The sequence below is a fragment of the Panthera pardus genome, unplaced genomic scaffold, assembly GCF_024362965.1.
Source record: "Panthera pardus isolate Hobbes unplaced genomic scaffold, ASM2436296v1 HiC_scaffold_3, whole genome shotgun sequence".
NCBI classification, from domain to species: Eukaryota; Metazoa; Chordata; class Mammalia; order Carnivora; family Felidae; genus Panthera; species Panthera pardus.
Window position 1 is genome coordinate 37383086 of NW_026526876.1, and position 18589 is coordinate 37401674.

Consider the following 18589-nt stretch of genomic DNA (forward strand, 5'->3'; position numbering starts at 1 on the left):
CCGCCGATGAAATATGGGCGCTAAGAACTCCAGGGCCGGCTGGCTTTCCTGTTTACACTTCTTTATACTTCCTCCCGCCCCGTGGCGCAGAGAAACAAACCAAAACAAAACAAAATAACCAAATAAAACAAAACAAAAAAAATCAAAATCAAATTGTCTGCAGAGTGCTGGTCAGGCTGGCCTTGGGGGGAAAAGGGCAACTGCGGCCTCAATCCCTGGCTGCCTCCTCCGCCCTGCCCGGGGTTGAGGGTGCTGGGCAGTTGCAAGGATGGGCGTAAGGGTCTGGCCAGAGGGTACCAGCCTGTAGCTCACAAGGTTGAGGCCTGGGCTCAGCCGGGGAGGGGAAGCAAGTGGGTGAGAAGGGAGAGAAGAGTCCTCCAGACTGGGGAACAGCTTTCCCAAAGAACATCTTGGAGGGAAGGGCAGGGCGGGGGGGGGGGGGGGGGCGGTGAGAGGGGGGGCTGTAGCAAAGGAGAAGAAGCTCCTTGCACCAGAAACCCCTTCCCACCTCTCACCCCCTCCCCCAACATGTCCTTGTTGGGTTTTAAGGGAGACCATTGCCCAGAAAACCTAAAGTAGAGAAGAGGAAAACCCAGCCGGAGGGTCTTCAGGAGCCGCTTAGAGGAGGAGACCAGACCCTTCAAGGGTTTTGGCCTCCGGGGAGGAAGTGGGCACCCCCGCCTCGGGCTTCTTTTTGCCATTCCGGAAAATCTGTCTAGATACGCCCAGCAGATGTCCCTGGGACACCAGCCCCACACATTTCTTTATCAGAGTTTGCAGAGCTGACATGGAAGGGGGCAAAAAAAAAAATCTTCAAGGCAGGCCTGGTGGTCTGGGGTTTCTGAGAGAAGGAGGCTGCGTTTCTGAGAGAGGGAGGCCAGGGCACATGGCAATGGGGTTTCCCAGGAGGCCCCAGGTCAGATTCTGCCCCTGCTGCAGTCTTCCTCTGCACCTTACTCAACTCATTTGCCTTGTCCAGAGTGGGAGCGTAGGGAAGCTATGCCTCCAAAATATATTGGTATCTTAAAGGGTGCTGAGGATCCTTTGGGAACTGACCAGAGTCTCCTTTCCAAGGGGTACCAATGCCTCATCATTCTTGGGGAGATTCATCTTCAAATCAGGGTGAGGACACCAAGCTCTCTGTCCTCTTTGCTCTCAAACCTGTGAAGGCTCTCCTAAGTCAGGCCTGGGCAGGGACCAGAGAGCTCAGGGAACAGAGAGTGGCTGCAGGGAAGAGAGGAGAGAGGCAGAGGGCAGGCATCCTTTAATGGGAAATGAAGGGAATCTTGTGGCCCTCTCCTTGTCCCAAAGATCAGAAGCCCCTTAAGGCGCCACATGTCCAATTTGAGGAACTATCCACAGGAGTTGATAAGCTGGCAGGCCGGCAAAAACAGGAGTAACAGGGTGGCAGACCCCATGGATCTTAAAAGGGGGGGGGGGACGGTGGTCAGTTTGGTGGAGAGGAGGCCTCTGGCTTTTAGAAGAGGGTGACTTACCCTTAGAAAATAACAGGCCCCCTGGGGGTCAAATGATGAAATCCCTCTGGTTTGTGGTACCACAAAACAAAGGGGCTTTTAAGGGTCTGGTGGAGAGAAAAGAAGAGGGCGAGAGAGGAGAGGAAAGAGAGAACCTCTGATTTTTCTCTCCCAGCTCCTGCGTCCCTTCTTCCCCCCCCCCCCCCAGTTGGGGTCTGTGTTCTGGAGCAAGTTTTATTTATGGAGGGACTGCCAGGGATCTGCTTCAACATCTAACTCCTCCAGGCAAGGGAAGAAGCGCTCCCCTTCCCCCCCCCCCCACTCCTGGCCAGGAATTAGGTTTGGAATTTGAGGGGATTGTGCCCCTCTGACCCTACTTAGAGCCAAGCAGAAGGGTCGGCTTGGAATTAACAGGCTGAAGCTGGGTGCAGAAGTGCCGCGCTCCCCATCCTGAGTAACCCCCTCCAACAGGCCTTGGAGAAAGGGCAGGGACCCCCTTTCATACGGTTCAAAAATCTGAAAGCCAAAGAGAGCCCCAGTGCAAGGCAGCCCCCAGCAGCTGCGCTAGCCTTCCGGGTGCTTTTTCTCAGCTCAGATGTATCCAGATAAAAGTGCCCAGCCGCGCGCGCCCCCACACACCCCTGACAAATGAATGTCATAAAGTTTCTTTCCTGGGGGTGGGGAGATGTCTGTCTGAAGATATCCAGCAGTGAAGTGGCCCCCCCCCACAAGGGGCCCTTGCTTCAGTAATACACACCCTTCCCTCTTGCCCCCTAAATTTCCAAGGGCACCGAAGGAGCCCCCACGAGCCCCTTTCCCCACAAAGAGTCAGACACTCCTGCGAATACAAACCAGGCACCCCAACCGCTGAGGCCTTATGGAACCGAGTGCCCCCACTTCAGACACCCAGCCTGTCAGGACTCGGTGCAAAAACGCAGACTACATTTCCCCCACTTTATCATCTCACAGCCCTGCGGCCGGAGGCAAGATTTCCTTCCCCAGTTCCAAGCCCCAAAATTGCGAGGGGAGAAAGCGAAAGCTGGAAGCCACTTACCGCGGGAGCGCCGGGGGCCTGGGCTGCCGCCACCGCCTTCTGGGCTGGGAGAGCGCTCACCTACCTCTGCCCCCTTCCCCACCACAGCGAGCAGTTAAAGTGTCACTTAACATTCTGGAGAATGTGAAATATACCGCGCGGTGTCAACTCCCCAAAACCATAAAACTAACTTTATGGACCTCACGTGACTTTCTCGAGCCAGTGAGGGGTATCTGTCTGACTTCTCGGCGATTTTTACGATCTAACTTCGAGATAAAACCCCTATCCATTTGACATCTAAATGTCATAGCGACTTTTGGGATAGTTTGCTATGGACAAAGGGGGACAAAGTCAAGGGGTGAGGGGGAAGGAGGGCCCAGTAGAGCCTCTACGACCCTTGGCTGCCTCCTCACCAGTTCCCCCTCCCCCCCCAAGTCCTGTAAGAAGTTGGGCCAAGCTGGAAGGGATTGACCGGGTAAGTGTCCAGACTTGACTCTTGTACTCAGGGTGGAGGCGGACTTGGATGGAGGAAGACTGGGCCCTAACCCTGGGCCACTCGGGCTGGCAGGGGAACAGGGGTCTTTCAGGAGGGACCCCAACTCCTAATCAAGAAGGAAGGTCAGCTGGGCCCCTGGAGAGAGGGAGCCCTTGATAAGTATAGAGAAGACTGAGGTTGAGAGAAAACCTTTGAAATTGAGCTGATTTTTTTTTTTTTTTTTTTTTTTTTTTTTTTGGTCTTAGTGGGTGGCAGAGCTGAATTGGGATTTGGGCCAGGGGCCAGGGGATCTGAGCAGGCCTGTACCACTCCCAAAAGGCCAGGAGCCTCCTAACAGGACTTAGGCCTAAACTGCTTTCCCTGAAGAGGTTTCTAGAGGCTTTTCTGGCTGGCTGGTGGAAGGCCAGGGTAGAGTCCAGCTCGGCCTTTCCCTTACCCCAGCCCCGTGTGGGATTTCTGGGCCTCCCAGTCCCCCAGACGGGGGAAAGCCTATCCCTTGGCCCAAGTACCGCTGACCAAGCCAGGGATGTAGGTGGCTAAGAGAGGCTGCTGGCAAGCACCCTGCTTTCCCTTCCCTACACCCCAGATCTGTCAAGAATGGTCTAGGGTGTGCCCGGTGATGGGAGAGGCAGGCCCCCAGAGAAAAGACAAGTGGGAGGGCAGTGGAGTAGGGGAAACATTTATTTGACTTCAAGGAAAGCTACAAACAAATACCAAAAGCGAATCACTGAGACAAGCCCGGCAAAGGCAAAGACAGATTTCACACGTAGCACAGCATCCACTCACTCACTACAAATGGTCTTAGAAGCGAACTGGGGGTGGGGGGGTGGGGAGGGGATGGGTCTGACCCAGACTATCCCCATATTTACAAGGTTTGGGCCCTCTACTCCAGACCCATGGACTCACAGAGAAATACACAAGACATTTTACACTGAGGATTATTTTTGTTTCCCTACACTCCCAGGCCAGGCCTTGTGGGGCCTACCCAGGCGGCAGGAACCTTACTCTCAAGGTTTACCTTCCCTCTTCTCCATATCACCCTCTTTGGCCCTCCCTGCCCCCTTCCCACCCCAGGACCAAGCCACTGGGAGACTTGGGCCTGGGGAGTGGGGAGGGAGGAGGAGGAGGGTGGAAAGAGACAGTCATGGACTCCATCGCGGAGGCCAGCTCAGCTGGGCCAGGGCGCTGCGGCACTACCCCACCTCAACTGCTGCCCCTTAGAGAAGTTTCAAGCTGAAACTCAAAATACAGCGATCATCCTTTTATAAATAAGTTAGAAGAACACAGATGGGGAGGGGAAAGTTCACATTAAACATGCGAGTTTCTTTCTTTCCTGGGGGAAGGAGTGCAACCACAGACACGAACATTCAGAAATACTGGCGGATTTGGGGTGAGTGGAGGGGCGTGGGGAGCATGGAGGGAAAATAATAATAATAATTATTATTAACAATAATAACAAGATTAACCAGTCCAGGAGAGAGGGAGCCACAGGAAGACCTAAGACCGAACGAAAAATCGTAACACAAGGCCGGGGCGAGGCAGGCTCGTGGGAACCGGTCCCCAGCGGGCAGTGGCAGCGCAGGGAGGCTTGGAGGGGCCAGGGCTGGGGGCGGCAAGGGCTCTTGGGCCACCCAGGGCTCCTCCCGGCGGGCTCAGGGCTGGAAGGCGCTGCCGGCTGTAGCCAGGCTCATACTTTTCAGTTTGTTGTCTTTCTTCCACTTCATGCGCCGGTTCTGGAACCAGATCTTGATCTGGCGCTCGGACAGGCAGAGCGCGTGGGCGATCTCGATGCGCCGCCGCCGCGTCAGGTAGCGGTTGAAGTGGAACTCCTTCTCCAGCTCTAGGGTCTGGTAGCGGGTGTACGCGGTCCGGGCCCTTTTCCCGTCCGGCCCGGTCATATCTGGAGCAGACAGAGTAGAGCCGCGAGGCAATGTTATTCCGGTTAAGGGAGGGGGGCACTGGATGGGAGAGGGGCGTGGAGCAGGACCCAGGCGTCCCTGGCACCCAGCTCGCCGCAGCTCCAATCCTCCCCACTCCAGACGCCCGCATCCGAGCTCGCTTCTGCACCCCCTTCTCCTGCAGCCCCCACTTCTACCGGCAGTGAATGCGCCCGGCTTTGTCTCTTGCTCCCTCCCTGTGCCTCACCCTTCGCTGGGCTCAGGCGGCCGCTCGCCCCGGGAGGGAGGAGAGCGGCTGCACTTTTGCCCTGGAAAGCTCGTTTTACTGCTCGCCCCTCCTTTGCTAGCAGCAGCCTCAAAATTTCAGGGGTAAGCACGACCCTTCCCCACGTTACATAAACCCCATCCTTCATCCTATAGCTACTACAGCTGGGCGAATAAAACCTTAGCCGAATCTGGAGACAAATGATTAAAAATACTCCTCCCCAGCTAAAGACCTAGACCTTCTTTGGCTCTATCCCCCGAGCTGTGAGGACCCTCTTAGAGACTTCTCCCCCCCCCCCGGAAAAAAAAATAAATCTATATTTGAGGAAAAGCCAAGCTCTCCTCGCCTCCCGCCCCCCCCCCCCCAACCTCCCCAAACGCAGAGAAGGAAAGCCGGGGGAAGACAAAAAAGGGAGCGAAAGCGACAATTACCATGGCTGATGTGAAGCTTCCTCATCCAGGGGAATATCTGCGGAGTCTGCCCCTCGGGTGCGGCTGTGGAGGTGGCCATGGGCTCTGGCTGTGCCCGAGCTAGGCTCGGGCTGCTTAGCTGGCTCGCCGCTTCCTCAGGCTCCGAGGATGCGCTGGCCTCGTCTATTTCGGTGAAATTGGCGCTGGAGCTGGCCGGGGTCGCCTGGTCGGAGGGGGACGAAGCAGAGGGCTTGGCGCTGTGGCTGTCGCCGTTGGTGCAGGGCAGGGACTCGGGCGAGGACAGGGAGCAGCTCGACGCCGCCTGCCTGAAGCGGGGCTCCTGGGCGGGCGCGGGGAAGGCGCGAGAGCTCTCGCCCACCGCCCCAAAGTGGCTGGAGGAGGCCGAGGAGCGGTTGACGCTGAGGTCCATCCCATTGTAATTGTAGCCGTAAGAGCCGGTGTGCATGGCAGCGGGATCCCTGTAAGAGCCGCTCAGAGAGCTGCCACTGCCATAATTTAGCAACTGATAGTCCGGGCCATTTGGATAACGCCCCGAGAAGGAGTTTACAAAGTACGAGCTCATTTGGGTGATTTTGGAGGGCTTGATTTGTGGATCGTGGTCGTTATAACCCTGTGCTTCACGATTTATGATGTATTAATGAATTATAGCGATGCACTGTACTTCGTTTTGCTATGTATGCGGCCAAATATGGGGGGGGGGTTGGAAGGGGGGTGGGGGGGCGTTAGAGAATCACGTGCTTTTGTTGACCAGTCGTAAATTCTCGCTGATGACCTCAAGAGGTAATTCATGCTCTATGGTTACAAATAATGACGATCCGAGAATCGTTAGGGCCGATTCAATGCGAGCCTCCGAGAGAGGGGGAAAAAAGGAGAAGGGGGAGAAACCGGGAGAAGGTTGGCGGCGGCCTCTGAGCAGAGCGCGCCACCTCCCGGCGATCGGCGGGAGCGCGGGCCGCAGACTGCCATGGCGGCGACCGCTGCCTCCCTGCTGGCTCCCTGCAAACGCCGGGCGAGAAAAGAAACCTGGGCCAGGCTCACCCGCAGAGTTGAGTCTTTTAGAGGAGGGACCCAGTTGAGCCTTTACCCACTTTCTTGGAAGTGGTGTTAGACTACTGGTGTCCTTCTCCTTGTCATCATTATTATTATTATTTTCACTCTGGATGAGATGATCAAAAACTGAGTCGCTTTTCCCTTATGTGGGCTTTGCAAGTCTCCGAGTTGGGGAAGGAAATGGTGGGGGGAGGGTTGGAAGATGTGTGAAAAACAATTATTGCAATGCGTTTCCCCCTGAGTTCAGCCCGGCCTGCTTCCTGCCTGGACTGCTGTGGCCCATGCATAGCGTCCAGGCGGAGCTGGCAGGGCTGGCCCGAGGGTTCCACGGAGAAGCTTTCACTTCTGTGCCCTTTAGAAGTTTGGAATCCTCCTCCTGACTTCCTCTTCATCCTTAGCCCAGGCCCGGAAAATGGCAAAGCAGGACAGGGACCCCAGAGGAGGAACAGGGCTGGGGCTAAGCGGCCTAGTTTAGGGGAAAACAGCAGCAAGAGTAGGTGCCTGGGGTTTGGGGTTCTGAGAGTTTGGGATGAAGGCAAGACCCTTCCACCAGATGCCCGCTATTGCATTGGGAGGCCCCACTGAAGGCCCCTTGCTGGCATCTGGGTAGTTTCAGAGTGTGCTCCGAGGCCCACATCTTCCCTGGAAAGGGGTTCCGAGGACCAGCGGCGCCTTGCTGAGCACGCTGGGCGGCCAAAGACCGCCGCAGCTGGGCTCCTTCTGCCGGATGGCTATTTTCTTTAAAAATAAAAAAGCGAGAGAGAGGGAGGAGGAAGAAAGGAAAACAGTGTCCGCAGATTGCTGCCTGGGTGAGGGTGGGGGTGGGGAGAGAATGGGTCGTTTTTTTGGTTGAGGGCATGAGACCAAAATGCCCCATCACCTGGCCTCCTGCCCTCAAGTGTCCAAGGAGCAGGGGAAAGTCGTGCCCTCCACCCCGCGCCCGCCAGCGCCTTCAAATTCCCCTACTTGTCGATGAGCTCCTGCTTGAGGCAGGAAGGGGCGCCTGGAGCCTTGAGCTGCGCGCGGAGAGATACCCGGTGGCCCCGATTTTAGTCTCCAGAGGCACGGCCGGGAGCCGAGGGCCAAGGCCGGAGGAGATCAGGCCATGTGGACAGGCCAAAGGCTACCGGCTTTGCGATCGTGAGGACAGCAAGGCGCTGCTGAGGCGCCAGACCCTCCTGGCTGTCTCTGCAGGGGCTCCGGGCTCGGGGCCTCGGTCGTCCCTCGTGTCACGGACAAACGAGGAAAAGCTAGAGAATAAGAGGGAAACGGCCCTTCTCCGTCCCCCAAGTGTGCACCAGGAGAGGCTGTTCGGAGCCTCAGCACTGGCGAGGCGAGGCGCGGCGCGGGAGCCTGGGCGGTACCGCTCCAGCCTTTATCTCAACTGTAACTTCCGAGTCGTGTCGGGCCCGCTGGGGCCGACCAGGGCTCCAGCCTTTGCTGCGGAGTTTCCGGCACTGGGACGATGGGGTGGCCTTGGGGGTGGGGGAGTGGCAGGGGAGGAGCAGAGGTGACCGAGCGGCGAGTTTTAACGTCTTTATTATTATTATCATCATCATTATTAATAATATTAATATTATTACCGAAGTATTTCACGTCCAGAGCTAAGACAAGACTACAAACACAACACATAGAAAATTAATAAAATAGAACTTTGTTTTCTTCTGAGGCTCCTCTTCTTACTTCTAGGTAGTATGTGCTCCTTCCAGTGGCTTTAAGGAGGGGGTGGGAGAGAGGTCTGGGGTCAGGGAGTCTTCGAGGCCCCCGCTGAGGGGACTGCGAATCTACCATTGAACCGTGCACCGGGGACATGGACGAAATGAGACGCGACACGGACAAGAGCATTTTGCTCTGCTTCCAGGAAACATCAAGTGAGTCCGGTCCTCAGTTCTCACAGGGGAGCCTGATGGGGCTGAAGCGGGTCCCGCAGGGATGGAGGGGGCGCTCAGGGTGCTGGGTGGGCTCAGGCGGCAGGGCCTCCCAGCACCCAATGAGAGCTCTGCGGGCGGGGGCGTCCAAAGAGCGCTGGGCCCCCCCGCACGTGTCGTGCGCTAGAGAGCAGGTCCCCCGGGTCCCCCGCCCGCAGAGCCTTCTCGGGGGCTCTCCGAGGCCCTCGGCTCCCCACAGGCCGCTCCCTTCGCGTTCCCCCTCCCTTTCCAACGCCTTCACTCCGCTGGTTTTTCTTCCTCCTCCTCGGCACTGAGCTGAGACGCGCTGAGCAGTTTGCTCTCCTTTTTCCACTTCATGCGCCGGTTCTGGAACCAGATCTTGATCTGCCGCTCGGTCAGGCACAGGGCGTGCGCGATCTCGATGCGCCGCCGCCGCGTCAGGTAGCGATTGTAGTGAAACTCTTTCTCCAGCTCCAGCGTCTGGTAGCGCGTGTAGGTCTGGCGGCCGCGTCGGCCGCTGGGCCCAAAGGAGGAACCTGTTACGCAGAGAGAAGATGCTGAGGCCTGGGGTCAGCGGGGCCAGAACCCCCTCCCCCACTCGACCCTCAGACATGGACTCTAGCCTGTCCCGGGATGCCCTCCGCTCTCCGAGAGTTCCCTGCTCCCCCCGTCCCCCTCTTTCACTCCTCCAGCGCCCCCTCCAGATTCCCTCCGGGTCTCCCAGGCCTGTGCCTCTGGTCTAGACTCCAGGTGGGGGATGGGAGGAGGGCTTAAAATCCCACCTGAGCCGAGGGGGAGGGGCTGGGGAAGCACTGGCCAGGTGTGTCTCTTCCTAGCCTCATCTTTTCTTTCCATCTATCTGGCTCCCCCACCACCCTGTGATAGATTCCAGCCCTTAATCCGTAATGACGTGGATCGATCCATAGTCGGCATTAACGGCTCCTCACTTTCGTGTCCCGCTAATGGACATCAATTTGGGACTTCAGGCCAACAAATAATCCAACCTGAGACCCAGGCGCCTGCTTCTCCCTCTCTCCCCCTCCGCCTGCCTGCGCCTGCTCCCTCTCCCTTTCTTCCCCTTATGCGCCCTCCCTCCTCTGACTACCACCCCTTTCCTGGTGCCTCCTCCTTCCCCAGCCCCGGACCCCCAGGGAAACACAGTCCGGGACAGACTCAACTCTCCCTCGCCAGCGTCACGCCGCCCCCCTTCCTATGACGCACTCCGTTTTTAATGGAACCGTCTTCGGGTGGGGGACCCGACCAGGGCTGGGGGCACGAGGGAAAGCCACGCCAGTGGCTGCGGCCCCTGCCCCCTCCCCTGCCCCGGAATCCGGCTCTGGCGTGGCGCTCCGGGAGAGCCCACTCGCTCCCCCTGGCTCCCAGTGCAGCTGGGACTTTGCAAACTTTGTAACTCCTGAGGGCCAGAGGACAGAGCGGGAGACCCGGGGCAGGCGCCCAGTCCTCCCTTAGCTCCTAACTGAGATGCCCACCCAGCACCCCGGGGGGGGGGCGGGAAGGAGGTGGGGGCGCTACTTCTGTCCCCGGGGGTGGGGGCCCGCGGGGGTCGGGGCGGCCGCGGGAGGGCTCACTCACTGTTGCACGAATTCATCCGCTGCATCCACGGGTAGACCGGGGTGGAGCACTTCTGCTCCTCCGCCTCGCCGAACACGCTCTTGTCCTGCGCACAGTCTGACTTCCGCGGCTCAGGGTGGAACCGGGGCGGCTCTTCGGCGCCCGAGAGCGCGCAGGCCGACTCCTTCTCGCGGTAGAAGGCCGGCGCCGGCCCGTAGTCGCAGGGCGCCGCTCGGCCGTAGCCGCCGCCAGCGGGCGGGTAATAGGAGGAAGCGGCAAAGCCCTTGTCCTGGCCGGGCCCGGGCCCGTAGGGCGCGGGGTAGTGCCTCAGCGGGTCCGCATAGCCCGACGAGTAGAGCGGTAGCTGGCCCAGGAAGGACTCCTGCCCGCTGGCCAGAGTGACGGGGAAGGTGGAGTTCACGAAATAGGAACTCATTGGGAGGGGAGGCGCGCTCGGCCGCTGCTGCTCCGCCGGGTTTATGATTTGTTGTGTTTTATAGTCCGAGCGCCGCGCCTATTAGTAGTATATCTGAGATTGGGTTTTAGCTGAGGGGGGATGGCGAGGTGCCAGTGAGGGCCAGAAGGAAATACAACCATCTGATCCAACACTGACCAATGGCAGAGGCAGGAATTGTCAAATAGCACCCAGGAGGAGCGCAGCCCGCGCGAGGGACCCGCGCACAAACCTATCAACCTTTTTTTTTTTCCCTCCTTCTTCTCCTTCTCCTCTCTCTCTCTCTCTCTCCGACAACAGAACGCGTCCTGTTCCACCTACGTAGGATCTGCGAAAGAGGCGTCTGTGCCTTGGAGGGAGGAGGGAGCATTTGGATTGAGACCACCCCATCCCCCAGTGATTAAATAAATATATCCCTCCCCTCCCCACGCAGGATAGGAAAAAGTTAATTGTGTTTTCAGAAAAGTTAACCCCTGCGTTGCTTGAGCCCCGTTCCCTCAAGGGAAGGGTGGGTAAATGTCCCCCGAATGAATCTCCGCGTGGTGAGGAGAGAACTAAAGGAAAAGGTTTGTTTCTAGGGTCTTGTGTAGGTAGAAAAGGAGAAGAGTTCACTGTTTAGCATCGCTTTCAGAAAGAGAGGCGAAGAAGACGAAGCACTCTCCTTCCCAGGTGAAAACTGTTTTTCCTGCTTCTCAGGTCTACTCTGTCTCCTCCAAGCCTGGGTTTATTATTCTCGCTTCTTCACAATTCTTATGGTCTGAAGGGCAGGCCAGAGCCCAGAGGACCCAGAAGTCTGGGAAATAGGAGGGTCTGAGCCCAAGGTTCTCCCTCCGGCTCTGTGGCTAGGTTAAGCTAAGCGAGGCTAGGAGCTTCTTGGAAGGCTACAGCGGCTGCCCAAGACGTCCTGCCTGGTTCCAGCATCTGCTGCTTGCTCTTGGAATGGGAAGGGGCACTGGGGAAAGGGAATAGCCTTCTCTTCACTTGTGGGATAGGGAGAGGAAGAGGAAGGGACATCCCCCAGCCTAGGTTCCCCTGATCCCTACCCTGCCTGCAACCCTCACTCCACCCCCACCCCCTACCCCCCAAATCATTAGAATTTCCCGGGCTACAGATTCTTAAGAATCAAAGATATCTCAGTACGTCTGGGTACAGGGAAGAAATTGTTCCCCCTCCAATTCTGGGTCCTCAAAACTGCCTAATATTTGAGGCAATCAGAGACAGCCGGGAAGAGAGGGGAACTTGCTCCTTTTCCAGGTCTCTCCAGAAGCTGGCAGGTCTCTTTAAAATGAATTTTTTTCCCAAGACTCGGTTTGGGCTTAGTTTTATAAGGAGGGAGAGGTGTTCAGGTCCTCCTGGGGACTCAGCAGGCAGCTTACAACTATCAGCCCGAATCCCCTCTCCAGAGGCTCACCACCCTTCTGTCAGACTCTCAGTGTCTCTCCAGTCCCTCCCACATCTCATATTTGTATCACCAGCTTTGCTGCTGCACAGGCTTGAGTGTGAGAAAGAGTGCTCATCTCTGTTCCCCCCCCCCCTCATCTAAGGAAAATGAGCCTTGAAGCCAGGCTAGAAGACTGAATCACAATATGTTTTCAACATTCTAACTATGCACATGGAAGCCAGGCACTAAAGGTCGATAATGTTCAGACCTGAGTTCAGGAATGAGTCAGGATGGGTGACAAAATCTGATGATGAAGGGGCCAGCTGACTGTCTGCTGTCTCATGCTTTGGGTTCCTTTTTGTGGGCCAGGTTTGCCCACAAAAGATGGCACAAGATACTAGGGAAAGTGGTTGGGATACTAGGGAAAGGGCTGCGCTTGGTGACCAAAAGCGGGAAATTGGTTGGTTGCACAGTGGCCTACAAGGATCCCGGAACTCGGGAACACTTCTAGGCTATACCTTCATGGCCACATAGTGATCCCTGGATGTCCCACCAATCACTTCCTAGCCCAACTTGGCGGGGGGGGGGGGGGGGGGGAAGGGAGTTATCAAAATTTAAGAAAATAAACTCAAGTCTTCTAATGATGAAGAATCCTAAGTGCCCCCAATCTAGCTGTGATTGGGCCAACTCCTAGAGAGGAACAGGGAACATTTGGGCTGGGGGAGCAGGGTCAGGAGGGTGCCTGTATGCACCTCCCTCCTCCTAGCCACTGAGGCTAGGCCTTGGGCCATATCTGTCCTGCCTCCTCCCTGGTCACAGTGTCCCCTTCCTAGAAATGGACAATGTGGGCTTTGCTGTGGAGTCGGGACTAAGTAGGATGCTATAAGACAGGGAGACTTCCCTGATACAGAAGCATGAAAATCATCTCCTTATCCTTAGAGCCACAGCCCCAAATTAACCTCACCTCTGCAGGTTGCCTGTCACGAGATGGAGCCCGAAGCAGGGCCTGGGCGCCTGGAGTCCGGCATGAAAAGAAATAGCGCCTCATCGCTCTTATCTAAGCCCAGAGGTATTTATGAGCGTTTATTCGTCTGATCCGTTTGTTTGGGAGAAAGAGCAGACAGGGCCCGGCCAGAGGCCGCCTGGTCTCTGGAGCCAGATCTCTACGAATCTGTCTGTGGTTCGGTCCACTGCCGTCTGTCTGTCTCCAAGGGGGAATATGTAAATACCCAGCAGGCACAGCCGTCTGCCAGTCTGGGGTGTCTCTCCCAGCCTCATTGAGGAAGTATGTATATAGAGAGATGGATATAAATGTGTACCAAGTCTTGAGTACGCAACAGAAGGATTGTACAGAAACCCCACAGGCAGAATTTATAATTGTAATATTCTATGCTGTAGATCCGAGCTCCTCTGGATGCGCACGCATTTTCATTTCCCAGGGAAATGTCCGAGTTGTGCTTAGCAACTGAGTAAAATTCTCCTGCACCAGTAACCTCAGGGAGGGGTTTTTGCCTGTATGTGTACGGAGGAGAGGAGGATTGAGACACTGTCCAAGTTTCCCATTTCCTCACAGCTACAAAGCTCCCCCCACCTCCGGCTCATTGGGTTGTGGACACCTTCCCCCAGCCCACTCCCAATTCTGGCTGGGATGGAGCGAATGAAAATAACTCGACTCAATTCTTCCCCTAGACTCTGTGGTTCTCTCTGAATTTGGGAAACATAAATGTTCCCAGAGGGAGTTCCCAACCTAGGGGAGCTGTTTACTAGGGATATTGCCTTAAAATTAGCCCGCCCAAAGCGCCGGTACAAAGACCTCATTTCCATTATGCAAATGAACGGCACCGTCTCTGATCTTGGGGGGTGGGATGGGCGGTGACGCTCAGCTCACTCTCCCTGTTCCCGGCACCCAGGTCCACGGGCACCCCAGGAGCCCCAAAGTGTTTCAACCCCCTGTACCAGCCACCTTCCCTCCCTACCTGTCCTTCGGATTGCCCACAAGAAAGAGGGGCCCGAGACTTTCCGGGCAGGCTCCCTCGGGGCCTCCGCACTGGGCCGGGCCTTCTGGCCTCGGAAAGTCACTCTTTCTGCCCAAATGCTGAAAGGGCAGCTCTCCTGTGGTCCAGACTCTGGAGGCGCCACAGCCGCTGGGTTTGCCCCCCAGCACCGCCGGCCCCCCTCCACCTCGGCAGTTCTGGCCCAGACCCTAGTAACACCTCGGCCTGCCTGGCACCGCAGGCAATTTCCTGGAGCCCCCGCCCAGGAACTGGGGCCACAGCACCTTGAAAGGAGCGGCCAGAGCTTCCTCCTGCGGCTTGAAAGCCCGAGCTAATCAGTAACCCGTGAGACAGGGGCCAATATTCAAACTCGGCAGCGGAGGCCCCGTACCCCTGCCCTCGCCACCCCCTTCTGGGAGAGCAGTCGGGTTAAGCGGGTGTGAGGGGTCCTGCAGGAACGGAAATCACAATGGTCTGGTTCCTTAATGATTGATCCCTGCTCCCACTCCCAATTTTTACCCAAAGCATATTTGTGTCGATTTTGCTTGAAACGGTCGAGAATGGGGGAGGGGACCCACACTCACTTGCAGACACCAACAGTTTCCAGAAAATTCGGCTCAATTCCTTCACCACGGACTCACCGGCCAACCCGGAGAACACAGACCCGGTCTGTCTTTAGACAGCCGAGTGGAACTGCGGGACCGGCGCCTCCCCTGCTGGCCCCCTCCTTTGGCCGAAAAGAAAACCAAATAAACCTTGAACAGCCTTGGCCTCGCATCTCCCGAGCGGCCCGGATGATCCCCTCTGTAGCCTTGGAGGGGTAGGAGGGTGAGGACTCTCGACTCTGATCCCCCAACCCTTTGGTTCAGGGCCCCCTGCCCGCGGGATGCAGTATTAGTCCTTTTTAAATATGTCCTAGAAAAAGCCGCTTTCCCAGCCAGCCGCTGGGTTTGGAGCTGGAATGGGGCGGACCAGGAGGAAGGGACACTTGTTCTCTAATCCACACGCGGAATGGCGGGTACCAAGATCCAGCGGAAAGCGACAATCTGGGCCCGAAGTCCCCGCAACCCGCCGAACCTGAGCAGCAGGGGCTCCGGGCGTCGCGCACGGTTCAGGCAGTGTCGCCCGGCTTGCGGCGCCGAAGCCGCATGTCTCCGAACGGACGGTAGATGGCAGCAAACCGCATAATTTGGGTCAGAGCAAACTGTCTAAGGGATGATTTATAACCACACCAAGACTACAGGAGAAAAAGACCTTCAGTCTGGATGGGTTTGGGGAATTTTTCCTTTGAGAATAGGCCCTGAGTACCGTGGGTGCTGGCCGAGAACTTCTCTCGCTGTGCAGCCGAGGGTCCCTGCAGGTACCCAGTCCGGGCCTGCTTCTAGGCATCTACCTGTGCCTCCAGGGACCCCCTTCCCGCGCCACAAGTGGCCTGCATCCCTCTCTTCCCAGCTCAGGATCCAGAATGCCAATATCCCCCTACCGACCCCCATCCCCCGCGATCCCTGGGCCACCAGAGGCCCCAGGCCGAACGCTCTGCATTTGGTCTTTAAAAAGAGGAAAGCAATCACCTATTCGTGCAAACCAAACTAAATCATAGTCTCTCCTGCCCTCCACGCCCCAAACCGCTTATCTCTCCGCTGGCAGCTTCCCCAGAAGCCCTCTCACTCACTCTGTTTTTAGGTTCTCACCAGCTTTCCCGTTCTTCCACCCCACCAGCTACTTTAGGAATTTCGGTCTCCCTCCCAACGATCCTTCTCCCCCCTCCTCCCCACCCCCAGGAGGCCTGGCTGGAGAATGAAATCAGGCGCCGGAGGGACAGGACTAGCTGTCTGAGCTCAGCGCCAGGCAGCTCTCCAGTCCGGACACCATCAGGTTCCCTAACTGGGTTTTCTTTTTGATTTTCTTCTGCTGCTTCTTCTTCTTCTCTCTCTGTCCCTCCCTGTTTTGTTTTTGTTTTTGTGTACAAGCCTCAAACACAACAACACACTCCACAGCTTCTTCACAATCACCACGGTTGGATCCGGGGAAAGTTTGAGGTGCTCCCACCTGAGACACACACATGGCAGTTTCCTCCACCGAAATCCACACACCCATAAAACACAAGGAATAGAATCAATATTGCACAGACACCAACACGCTGTGACCTACCGCGTTAAAAACCACAAAACTGTCTCCCTGCAGAGCGACGCTCCCTCCTGCGGGAGTGGCGATAGACCTGGGCATTCTCAGGCTGGCTTCCTGGGGGGAGGGGGTCTCCCTCGATGTTGGTGCCTCCACCCACAGCCCTTGAATTTCAAAAATGTCTCCGTAAGGGAGATAATGAGCATTTCTCTGTGAATTGTTCTTTCTGTGTCCCTCTAGCCGCCGCCTCCTCGCCCTCGCGGGCCTCTGCGGACATTCCAGGCCCTCCAGAGACCAGAACGTCCCTCGGCACCACCTCCCCTTGTGCCAATGCCGCCGGGAAACCGCCGATACCCATGACGGGCAAGAAAACTGCGCGGGGGGCAACTGGGGGAGGCCGGAACAAGGGGGGGGGGATGGTGGGAGGGGGAGGGGGCGCGCACCCACAGAGGCCATAGCGACAGGCTTCTAGGGCGCCCTGGAGCCCAGACGCCCCCATCCTCTCCTTTGCAGCCCCCTCGCTTGAGCCTCTCTTCCCAGCTTAAAAAGGCGACTTAGAGCTCGCCTCCGTGGTCCCTTTTCGGTTCCTCCTCCAGTCTTCCCTGCCTTGGCTCCCCCTCCAGGAAGCAGCCACCCCTCTCTCTCCGGCCACCGAATTTCCTGGGAAGCCTCTCTCTGAAGTGCCCAGAGGTGGGGTTCAGCCCCCGTCTTGGAGAGAGGGGGGGAGACGGAGACAAACCCAAGCCCCACCCCCTACAAAATCGATGCAAAAGAATAAGAAGAGAATTGTAGAATCTCCCTTACCTTTGTAGACCTTGGGATTTCTTTCCTCCGATTGATAGGGGTGAGGAGGAAGGAGGGGGGAAAAGCGTTCTGTTTCTTCTTCATCTTCCAGATAATATTGTCCCAACCTGAGAGCCGTCGCTTCCCCTTCTCTGACTTGGGAGAGAGGGTGTTTCGCTTTTCTGACATTTGCATAGAAAATGGAGTAAGTTCTGGCTTTGAAAAATGGTATCAGGCTGCAGTCCTGGGCAGATTGTCCATTTACCCTCCATGATGACTAAAATCCCAGATCAGCAAGCAAATCAACTTAGAAATTAAAATTATTTTTGGTTCTCTCTTTTGTGTAATTCCCACCCCTCCTTCCCTCTCTCTCTCTCTCTCTCTTCTTTCCTCTCCCTCTCTCTTCCTCTCTCTCTTTTTCTTTATCGAGTGATACTGAAGTATAAAAATATCAAGAGGCTGGAGCCCTGAAGGACGACAGTGCTCCGACCTAGGTGTGGTGTCCAAAAGAATGCTGCATTATAACCACCAGGGAAATGATAAAAAGTTCATGTTCACGATCGCCCGGCCACATGACCGGCGCCGGCCAATCGCTGGATTCAACCACTCATAAACTTCTATCACAAAGTTGTAAATTTTCATAAAACAACAAGGAATTTATTGCATTTCTTCATGGCTGCTCCACCAGCAACCCTTTTCTCAGTCGCCATCTTCTTTTCTTCTCCTTCTCGCTATTTGGGGAAACCCCAATATGAGAAGGGGTGAGATTTGGGGTGCAGGGAATCAGGCAGAGGAGCCACAAGGGTCCATCTGGGAAGAGGATTCTTTCCCGAACCTCCCTATTCTCACAGGAGCTCTGCCCCCTCTTCTAGTAAGAATTCACCCCAAATCCTCCACACAGGGGCCATTCTAAGATAGTTTTGGGGTGAGTCGGGAGCAGCGGCAGGGATCCAGAATTGCCACTTGCATCAGGGCAAAATGAAAGCTTCAGTGCCCCCTCTCCCCTTCTGAATGCCCCCCTCATTCCCAGCCCTCTAGATGGCAAGACCCCCACCTGTGAGGCTTGTGGCATTGCGGGTGTGGGGGCCCTAGATCCCCCAGGGCCTAGTTTTTGCCCCGGGGAAGAAAGGTAGTCCTGATAGAGGCCAAGGCAGACAGTCTAGCAGCCAGATTCTCGCCTCTGCACCCCAGAAATTAGAAGAGGCTGAAGCCGGATCCCTGCCTCTCGCGCCCAAATGCCCGCACACCCAGGTTCCCAATGACAGCTCTGTGTGCTCTCAGGGGGTTCTGCGGTCATTAATGGGGGAAACTGCAGGTTCAGGGGACTTTTACTTACAAATTCAAATTAAACAGGTCCTCCTAAAATGCACTTCCTTTCCAAACTGCTTCCCCCCCCCCTCTGCCCCCATACCTGTTCTTTACATTTAAAGGATCCAAGGCTTATAATCGAATAAATTCTAAACCTCAGCTCCACAGGTCTAGATGCCTAGGCGCCGTCTTCCAGGTTTACGTTCCTCAATCAAGGGGTGTTTTGGAGGAAAACAAACAAACAAACAAACAAACACCACCAACAACCAACAAAATCCACCCCGTGTTTCCCAGGTCCCCTGAAATACTCCTGTATGTTGAATTGAGCTACCAGCGCCCAGATGCAGGAAACGAAATAACATCCCCCCACACATGTTTTTTTCTCTTTTTTCTCTTTCTCTCTACTCCGGAGAAGATTCCAGGTTGCCGGCCGCGC

The 18589-nt window shown here is 56.2% G+C and overlaps 3 protein-coding genes across 3 annotated transcripts in view; all 3 read right to left on the reverse strand.

Annotated features, from left to right (window-relative positions):
* The window catches only part of HOXB3 (homeobox B3), a 56842-nt gene extending 39465 nt beyond the window's left edge, over nucleotides 1-17377 (reverse strand). Inside the window, exon 1 of the mRNA XM_053893131.1 lies at nucleotides 16867-17377. The gene's annotated coding sequence lies outside the window, so the exon portion shown is untranslated. The remainder of the gene's footprint in view (nucleotides 1-16866) is intronic.
* HOXB5 (homeobox B5) lies at nucleotides 3668-6732 on the reverse strand. Its single transcript, XM_019415881.2, has 2 exons — nucleotides 5599-6732; nucleotides 3668-4904 (listed from the first exon to the last, which is right to left on the reverse strand). The coding sequence occupies exons 1-2, from the start codon at nucleotides 6158-6160 to the stop codon at nucleotides 4657-4659; spliced, it is 810 nt and encodes a 269-aa protein (XP_019271426.1). The 5' UTR covers nucleotides 6161-6732; the 3' UTR covers nucleotides 3668-4656.
* Nucleotides 8172-12097, reverse strand: HOXB6 (homeobox B6). The gene is made up of 2 exons (XM_019415884.2): nucleotides 10131-12097; nucleotides 8172-9073 (listed from the first exon to the last, which is right to left on the reverse strand). The coding sequence occupies exons 1-2, from the start codon at nucleotides 10543-10545 to the stop codon at nucleotides 8814-8816; spliced, it is 675 nt and encodes a 224-aa protein (XP_019271429.1). The 5' UTR covers nucleotides 10546-12097; the 3' UTR covers nucleotides 8172-8813.
* Nucleotides 17378-18589: the final 1212 nt, after the last annotated feature.

Excerpts from the sequence above, each read along its gene's own strand:
- HOXB5 (XM_019415881.2), bottom strand. The coding sequence starts at position 6,160 with ATGAGCTCGTACTTTGTAAACTCCTTCTCGGGGCGTTATCCAAATGGC. Across the intron at positions 4,905-5,598 it reads GAAGCTTCACATCAGCCATG|ATATGACCGGGCCGGACGGG; the intron begins GTAATTGTCGCT and ends TGTCTGCTCCAG.
- HOXB6 (XM_019415884.2), bottom strand. The coding sequence starts at position 10,545 with ATGAGTTCCTATTTCGTGAACTCCACCTTCCCCGTCACTCTGGCCAGC. Across the intron at positions 9,074-10,130 it reads GCGGATGAATTCGTGCAACA|GTTCCTCCTTTGGGCCCAGC; the intron begins GTGAGTGAGCCC and ends TCTGCGTAACAG.